Below are 9,230 nucleotides of genomic sequence, written 5' to 3' on the forward strand. Positions count from 1 at the left end.
GTTTGGATTCTCTTAGGAAGAGGACTTCTGCGCCCAGCCCACGGGGGGGTTAAACCTAAAACCAACAGCAGTGGCCCAGGGGGGCTGTACGTTGGCTGTAACTCTACCTTCATTTGTTTGCTTACAGCATCCACCCAAAATGCCCGTGTGTGTCTCTGGGCTCCTGTGTTAGTGGCAGCTGAACTGCTGACCCCAGGAGTTTGCAAAACACCAGGGTTATGGCCCCTTTGACATCCCAGCCCGGCAGAGCCAAAGCTCATCCTGACCCTGGCCCTGGGGAGCCAGGCCCCAGGGCACCCTGCAAGGGCTAGGGCTATGGGGGAGGCAGTGGGGCCAACAAGACTGAACCCCAAAGAAGCGTCAAGGTGGACACATATCCCATGGCACCTGCTCCTCCCCAGTCTTGGCTGCAGCCCCCTACCTTGTTGTGGACCACCAGCCCCATGGACCTGACCCAAACCCTCTGCTAGTCTTTATCCAAGCCCAGCCCTTCATCTTCTGTCAGCCCTACAGTACCCACCCCATGCTGGCATGGGGACCAGCACAGCAACTGTGCCCCTCTCCAGATCCCATGCCCAGGGCCATGTGTGGTCTCTGTGCCACCCTGCAGACCTCTGTTTTGGGAAGGTGGGAAATAGGTAAGCAACAGTCACAGGTAAAGCAACAGTCAGAGCCTGAAGACAGCCTATGACTGGTTTCTCCCCAACACCAGCTGTGGTAGGGGACTTTTGCCCTAGGTAGGCGGGGGACATGCTGTCCTAGAGTGTGGCCATGGCATGAAGAAAGTACCCAAGCTCCCATCATGGTGCAGACACCATCTCCAAGCTGTGCAGGGATGGGTGAGGGCTGTAGGGACCTGGCCTAGGCAAAGGAGCAAACAACCAGCAAAAAACCAGGGAGTTCAGATGGAGTTTGAGAGCTCTCCAAATATGCTACTTCAACTTTTTCCCCAGGAGCCAAAATCCTACCTCCAAAAGGCTAAGCCCCACTGCTAGACCATGCTGCCTTCCCCTGTGAGCTGAGCACCAGGAGGTCTAGCAGGGTAGACCTGCCACAGACAAGATCCCTGTTCCCTCTGCTCTCCTCATCCTCTGCTCTGCCCATCAGCAATAACCCTTCCTATCCAGCCCCAAAAACCTCATGCACTGCAAATCAGGGGTCTCCACCTGCCTAAGAGCCCACTGGGGTAGTAGGGATTGGAGGCATGAAGTGGTATTGGATGTCCCACAGGCCCTATGCAGTGCCATCACCAGCAAGGATACCATAGCAGGCAAATCCTGACCATCCGACCTAGGGCTCTGCCACTGATGGGGCTGGGAGCAGCAGACTGCAAGGTCCCTGCACTCCCTGCAGTGAAGTATGACCCTGGGAGGATTCCTCTGAGCGATCCCAAATCCCCTTAGGACCCAGCCCAGATGCTCTGGGCAGGCCCTCTTCCCCCAGATGCCACCGGCCCTGGCAGGGGCATGTGGCCAGTAGTGACAGTTCTGCCAGCATCAGGGACAGCCCAGTCCAGAGCGATTAGATTTGCACCTCAGAGAGGTCAAAGGGCAGGGCACCTGTGACCTCTGTGTATCTGGGCTGCGGGTGCTGAGCACAGAGCTGCCAACACTGCCCTGTTGTGAGGCGGCTGCACTGGGGATGCAGGAGGGGACGGTGTGGGACAGCTGCGCTGGAGCCTCAACCCGAGGTGCTGTCTTGCAGAGGGCTATCTACCACAGCCCAGCCATATTCACTTTTAGCACCTGCTTTATGTGACTGTGAGTTTAAATCCACACAAACCCTGCTCCAACATTACCCAATGCTTCTCCAGCTGTGCCCCCACTGCAAAACATAAAGCCATAGCTGCCGGAGCGGCACCTTCACGGAAACAGTCCCCTCTTGTATTCTGGGCAGCACTGTGGGACCGGGGACGCGAATCCACACTGCAAGCAGGCACACTGGGCAGCTATCACAGCCTGTGAATGCTCAGAGCAGAGCCTGGCCATGGGCAAACTCCTCTGCCAGGATGTGCAGCCAAGGATTCGCTGTGGAACTGGGAGCTGGAGGAGCCTCTTCTCCTACCACAGAGTAGTTAGTGGGTGAACACGCACACATACAGGCTCCCAACAAACTTGAGGCTCCCTGGAAAGGATTCAGCACAGAGCTGAGCACCAGCACATGACCCCAGACCTGAGTTTCATCTTCTCCATCAGACAGGGCCATTCCCACACAGTCCATCAGCACCATTTCCCTTTGCAAGGCACATTGATGGGAAAAGGATCTGGCCTTTCCAGATCCTGCTGCTGTCTCTCTTGGTTGCAATCTGTCTGCCCTGCCCCAGTGGCTCCCTGAAGCAATAGCAGAGGTTCTTGTGCCCACTGCCCAGCAGGATGGAACAGGGATAGATAGCACAGTCAGCTAACACTACAGAGAACAGGACACTTGTCACGCCCACCATCAGGGTTGTCCCAGTTAAGGGTGGCTCTGCTGGTGCTTTTCCTGTCACCTGCTGCCACCGAGGTGCCACATGCCACACAGCTCTCTGTCCCACCTCACAGAGCTGTTGAACCCTGGGATAAGGGGGATGCTGTGTCTCCCGGGGTGTCCCCTCACTTCCACCAAAGCCCAGGAAGCGAAGACTCAGAGAACAACAGCTTTACCCCAGATCAGCGTGGGAACCAGTAAAAGAGAGCTCATGGAGCAGGAGACCAGCCCCACCTACAGCACGGTCACAGCTGTGCCTCTCAGCCACCCTGGGGACGAGGTATAAGCCACAAAGAGTTGAAACCCAGCCAGAACTCTGTTGGGGCAGGACCGACTGGGACATCACAAGGAAAACCACTGCCTGCCCATGCTCAGCAGAGCAGCTCCCCATCCTGCTCCTCCATCCCTGAAAAAGCAACTCAAATGTGACCTCAGAAACCAGAGCATCCTCTGGGAGCTGCTGGCCTGGCCCAGCCACTGGGTTGGAGGATGCAGTCAAGCTCTCCAGCCCAGTGAGGCTGCACCTGAGCCACACCCTGCAATGAGCAGCCCAAGCCTTTCGCTGTGTGCAGCAGGCTGGTTTGGAAGGGGTATGGAGCATGCAGCAGTGTAGGTGCATGGCTGTGGTGCTCACGCATGGCAAGCCCCGCACCATGTTTCTCTGCTGCTTGGCTCAACCAGGGTCAGTGTTTCCTGCTGCTGCCAGGGCAGGGAGGGATCCACTGCCAGCCATATCAGCCCACAGAGCACTGAAGCAGCAGTACGGAGAGATGTTCAGAGCAAATCAATTCCCAGAGCAACTCCAGAGTCATCGTCTGGACTGGGGCGTCATTTGGCTCTCTAGGTATTGGCACCTACACCACCCCTTGGGAGAGTGATGGGCTCCACACCCTTAAAGGGTTCTCCAGCATGGGAAGCTCACATATGTACCTAGAAACACAACAACTCAATTGCACCCTCACCCTATGCCAAACAAGGCAGCCCTCACACGAGGAGCACCACGCTTCACTCCCTGTGCACAGAGAACCTCCTGCCCCCCACCACTGAGTACCCCCCAGCCCAGCCATGCCCGAGCTCACCTGCTCTTAGACAGCCCTGTTTGTTTGCCCAAGGTATTTGCAGCCGGGGGCACCTGCTTTGATACCATCAGCTCCACGAAGGAAGCTGCTCACCTAGCGTGACCCCTGTAATCCCATCCTTCCCCATTAAGTGCTGTGTGTGAGCGCATCCCCCTCCCAGCCTCCTGCCATCTCAGCATTTATCTCCCCCTCCCCAAGCTGAGCATATCAAGGCTGTGACATTGCTAGGGAGTACAGAGCAAACCTCCCCAAGTCACTCAGAAAGGGGCTTGGCAGTGCCAACATCCCCTAACCCCTCCATTGCCCCCCCTTGGTTTGGAGCATCCCCTGTCCCTGGGCATTGCCCTGCAGCAGCACTGGGGACCAGGCAGCACTCATAATAAGGTATTGAGTTGGGCTGGTCCTACAGTGAAGTGGACAAGCTTGGTCTCCTCAAGCCTCCTGCCACCTTCACCATGTCCCCCATGGTGCCACCTTTGTCCCCTGCCAGGACTGTCCCAGCTGCCCAGACACCCCTAAGGAAGCCAGTACCCTGAAACTATTTCCTTCTACTATTGAAGAGGCCAAATGCTCCTTCTTATTAGCCAGCACTGCCTGTCCCACCCCTTGGGAAGAAACTGTACCACCCTACTAGGTCCAAGCTGTGCCCACTCCCTCCACTCATCGCTCCCCACTGGGTTCTGAGCCAGCTGCCTCCCCTAGCCTTCCCTTCCTAAAACACCTGATTAGAAAAGATCTACTAGCTCTTGTCTCCGTGGAGCCAAGCTGAAATTCCAGGGAAGCACAAGCAGGATCGGGATCTGGCAGATAGATTATCCCTGACCCCTTTTAGGTGCACACAGCCGGAGATATCTGCAAGGTGCCGGGTGTGCCAGCCCTGGCATCCCCACCTGCACCATCAGCACACCAGCGCCCTGTGCCCACCAACAGCTCTCAAACATCTCCCAGGGAGGAGATGCTCCTGCAACCCTTCGTCCGGCTCAGCTGTAGGAGTGCCCTGCTTCCCACGAACTTCTTCGGGCAACGGGATTTGTCAGGAGATCTAACAGCACCCGTGGGTACGGGCACTGAGCACCAGCCCCAAACACATGGGACAGCGGGAAGAACCGCACTCGGAGATAGGACGTCTGGCAGCCGGCCCCTGCCCTCCCGCAGGAGGAGGAGCAGAGCGGGATGCTCTTTGCAGCCGGGGCGGGAGCGGCCGGGGCTGGCGGCTCCCGGTGCCCCGGGCGGGCCGGGAGCGGGGCCGCAGAGCCCGCCTGCCCCCTGGCGGTGCCGCGCCGGCCCCCGGTACCGGGGTAGCGCCGCTGCCTCTCCAGCCCCGTCGGCATCCTCTCCCGTCACTGCTGCGGGGCCGTGCACGAAACAGGGGCTTCATCTCCCCCGGATAGGCTTTGTCCAGTGGTGCCTCCCAGGGGTTGGGATGCCAGCAGTCTTAGAGTCATAGAGAGAAACATAATCTAGAATGGAGCCTGAGCTGAGGATCCACCCTGGATTTCTTACATAAGTCCAGGCAATTGAGAAACTTGCTGTTCCACGGCATCAACAGAGCCAGCACGGCAAAAAAGTCCATGGTGCTTCTGAGAGACAACAGCCAGTGTCTCAAACAAGAAGGGCTGGGACAGTCATCGACACATAGGCCAAGGATTCGTTGCAGGGAAACCCCCAGAGAAACATTTAAGGGCAGAACCAGCATGTGTGGGTGAGAAGTGCCACCTGACTGAAGCACAGAAAGGATCAAACCCTCTCCACATACCCAGGTGTGGAGGGACATGACTCTGCAGCAAAGATCAGAGCTCAAACTTGCCCCACTGCAGCGTGCATGGGAGGAATCTGCCAGCCAGCAGTGACCCCTCTCCAGACCTGATGTCTGAGAGACCTTTATTCAGAGTGTAAGAACAATTCTTTACAAAACAGATTGATCTAGAACCTCCCTCCAAATCACAGACAGGCTGTGAGCTCCCACCTCACCATAACTCCAGTCAAGAACAGAGCCTAGGCCCCAGTTTCATATTTCCAAGTGTCTAAAACCCATCAAAATGTGAGTAAATAAAAGCAAACACACTAGAATCAGTGAAAGTGCCTGTCCCACACCTGACGTTACATCCATATGCTGGGGAAGGGGCCAGGACTGGGTGTTTCACAGCTAGGGAAAGGGGGTGCACAGAGCAGAGGTCCAGGACAGTAAGAAGGCACAGGGCAAGGATCATTTCCTCCATCCCCAACTCCCAGAACAGAGATGGGGGACAGGGAATATACCAGCAGCATCCATCCAGTTTTAGGATCAATCTCCCAGGGCTATGTGAAAGGCAACACCCCAGTGCTGGGAGCAGCCCCTGCTCCCCAGAAAGTTACAAAAGAATAAAAATAAAAACAAAGCAGCAAACGTTGAGGTCCTGGCAAGGTGTCCGAGGTAAAAGCCATCCAGGGAGAGAAGTCCCAGCGAGTACCTAAGAGGAAGAACCAGACTGAGACCAGCAGCCTCCAGTAGCACCTCCTACCCATACTTGCCACTTCAGTATCACAGCCACCCGGATCCTTCCTCTGGCGCTCCCTGGCCCCTCACCTTGCCTGGAGACAAGTTACTGCTTCCTCCTCTACTTCTTGGCTGGCATAATAGGAGGAAGCTCCTCCTCATCCTCATCAGACAGGTCATCATCCACCTCAGAGGAGGCATCTTCCCTGTGCACTGGGACACACAAAGAACTGTTACTCACCAGCTTACGTCTATGCAAATACAACTGGCCCCCAAAACACCCCAAGAGCGGAGCAGCCCAAAGAGCACTGAAGCAGTTTCAACAGCAGCTTGTGGGCAATAAGCTGTACCCCACCTGGAGGGATGTCTCAGCGGGGAATGGTGACAGCCAGCCATGGGAAAAAAGGACAGTGTGGGACATCCAGACCTTTTTCCCGTGCAAGGCTTTATGGCAGGGAAGGAATCCCTGCATAGAGAGAGATCCTGGGGAACCAACACAAAGGAGGCACCGAGCACACATGCCGGGCAGTACCCCGTACATCTCCCACAGGTTCTCTGATCAGTGTTCACACTAGTGGGAACCCTCCATACCCCTTACTTCCCACAAGCTCTTCCCCATCCTCAAGTGCTTACTGATCCTGTGCCAGCCACTGAGGTGTACTGGGCCAGAGCCTGCTGCCAGGCGGAAGGTCACCGGAGGCTGCAGCTTGAAGTTGTCCAGACTCAGCTGCAAAGAGCAGAGTGGAGCTGAGTTAGAGGCAGAGGCAAAAAGCAGAATATCCTGCGGTCCCCAGCACAACACCTGGCCCAGTTAAACATGTCCCTCTGAGGGCACCTTCAGCCAGGCCAAGGCTACCCAGGGCATTCTCTCGTGAGCTCCAGATCCTAGGTGAGGATCCACAAACATCCAGCGATGTCCAGTTCCCTGTAGCCATCCCCCCTGAATCTTCAAAACAGCCTCTTACCAAGGGCTGGCATGACAACTTCAGATTTGCCACAGGCACAGCAATCTCCTGGTTCTCGTGGTTTCGCCCAACAACTTCCACCACATTGCACTCGTCCTTGGCACCATCTGAGAGGCAGACCTGGGTGGGAGAGGAGACTGTAAACTATTGCTCTCCCAGGGGATATGTTGGGGACAGCCAGGGCTCTCCATGGAAATGGGAAAAAAAAGCTCTCCCACAGCAATGCCACAAACCCAGATGTCAAGCAAGGTATGAGGATGCTGTTCCACAAAGCAGGGAGCGGTTCAGTGCCTTTCCCAGCTGGGACAGCTGTTATTGCAACTATCTCAAGGGACAGCACCTGGGCTGCATTTTCTGCTGATCTGATCCATGCTGGCAGGTCCTGTGCTCCCAGGACAGAAAACATCCCAAGGGAGAACCAGGAACAAAGCCCTACATCTACCTGGGCTTGGAGAGCAACAAGCCAGAGACCCAGCCGGTGTGGATCTAGTGTGAGGCTCCAGCAAGGTCAAATACAAGGAATAAATACCTTCCTTCACCTCATGCCTGGAGTATTTCTCTGCTGAGCAGTCTCCTGCGATCCCTGGCTTTGCACAAGCACCTCTGTACAATGGATAAACATGACACCCCCATGAAGCCCTGCCATGAGAGCAGCCAGAGTCAGGACCTCAGCCAAGGGAGTTCACTTTTCTGGCCCAGCCAAGAAAGGGGAGTGAGCCTGGAAATGGGGGGTAAGGGCATGGGTGAGGAGAGAAGAGGACAAGCACAGTTAACTCGCATTTCTCTTACCACAGACAGTGCCAAAATGTGGTCAGAGTCATCTTCCTCATCCACCTGAAATGTGTAGGATTTGGTACTGGCAGTCAGCTCACAGCCTGGAAGGAGGAGATCAAAAAAGCTGTAGCAGGCATTACACAGCACAAGGCACCACAGGCAAAGGGTTCCCAGGGCTAGCCCTGGCCAGGCATGCACATGACATCCCTAAAACTCTTCATTTTCTCATGTTCAGGAGCCTCACTCAGCCTCAGGCCAGGGCTGCGTGCTCCCAAGAGCTGTGCACTTGCCTCAGCACCATGCAGGGACAAAACTTGGTGTCCCCACAACAAGCTGCCCTGAATCAATGCCCAGGGGCACCCAAGGTCCTCAGACACTGGCAGGGCAAGTCTCTTCCCCTCCAGCGAGCAGAAGAGCCAGGGTGCACCACTTTGGAAAAGAGGGGAGGGAGCAGACAGAAGGGTGACTCTGCTCTTGCCATCACCAGTAGAATTTTTTCTTGGGTGAGAGTCTGAAAGCAGAGACAGACACAGAGTACAAGACCTGAGTGACGAGGCACAACCCAACGGGAGGATGCTGGGCCAGGCTGCAGGGAGCTAGAGTCCTTCAAGAGAAGCTTTGAGACATATTTTATTACATACTTCTTAGACAGTTACAAAAACAAGGGAGACGCACAATTATGTCCTTAGTTCTTGCGATCAGGATTCGGCCAAACAAAGGGAGGGAGGAAAGTGCTCTGGGTGCATTTGCTTCTTGCAGGATGATTCACCAGTATGAGACCGATCGGAAAAACACGGAGCTGAGCCCTGCATACCAGAGCCGGCACTTGCAAAGGCGGCCCAGGGTAGGACCTCTTCCTGCCCGTGCTTCTATACTCAGCTCGCTGGGGCGAGGACCAAACCCCAGGTTCATAAAAAGCCCGGGGGGCTGCTCCGCTGCCCTGCCCAGCGCAGGCGTGCGCTGAGCCGCGCTGCTCGGGCCGCGCCATGGGCTGGGCGCAGCCCGCACACACGTTTGCGAGCAGCGTAGGGCCACGTGTGCGGGGGATTCCACGGCCCGGCCGAAATCCCTCCCAGAGAGGAGGGACAAGGCTCCTCCGCCCTGCGACAGGCGCCCACGAAACGCTGACGTGGGAGGAGCGGGGGATTAACCGGAGGAGCGGGAGCCGGGCCTGCCAACCCCTTACCCCATTACTCCCAACCCTCTACACTCGCTAGAACACCAAGACCCCACGCGGTTTCTCCCCCAAACCACCTCGGGACCCCCCCCACGTGCCCGTTCCCTCCCAAGCTCAGCCATACACGTGTCTCTCCCCACTCTCCTCCCCGCCGGCACGTTAATGCCCTCCACGTGTCTCTTCAGACCCACGTGTCTCTCTTGCCCTCTTCCCCCCACCTCAGTGTGTCTACGCTGCCCCCCCAGGTCCCTCTTCGGTCGCCCCCCGTCCCTACTGCCCCCCACGTGTTTCCC

General features: G+C 56.5%; 1 protein-coding gene across 1 annotated transcript in view; it reads right to left on the minus strand.

Moving 5' to 3' along the window:
- Positions 1–5,389: 5,389 nt before the first annotated feature.
- The window catches only part of NPM3 (nucleophosmin/nucleoplasmin 3), a 4,356-nt gene continuing 515 nt past the window's right edge, over positions 5,390–9,230 (minus strand). The window contains exons 2-6 of the mRNA XM_017804027.1: positions 7,776–7,861; positions 6,987–7,106; positions 6,655–6,748; positions 6,112–6,234; positions 5,390–5,995 (exon numbers count right to left, since the gene is read on the minus strand). Of these exons, the coding sequence (XP_017659516.1) occupies positions 6,143–6,234; positions 6,655–6,748; positions 6,987–7,106; positions 7,776–7,861 (392 nt within the window). The 3' untranslated portion in view covers positions 5,390–5,995; positions 6,112–6,142. The remainder of the gene's footprint in view (positions 5,996–6,111; positions 6,235–6,654; positions 6,749–6,986; positions 7,107–7,775; positions 7,862–9,230) is intronic.

This window comes from Lepidothrix coronata, unplaced genomic scaffold (assembly GCF_001604755.1).
Source record: "Lepidothrix coronata isolate B3197 unplaced genomic scaffold, Lepidothrix_coronata-1.0 Scaffold8, whole genome shotgun sequence".
Lineage (NCBI taxonomy): Eukaryota > Metazoa > Chordata > Aves > Passeriformes > Pipridae > Lepidothrix > Lepidothrix coronata.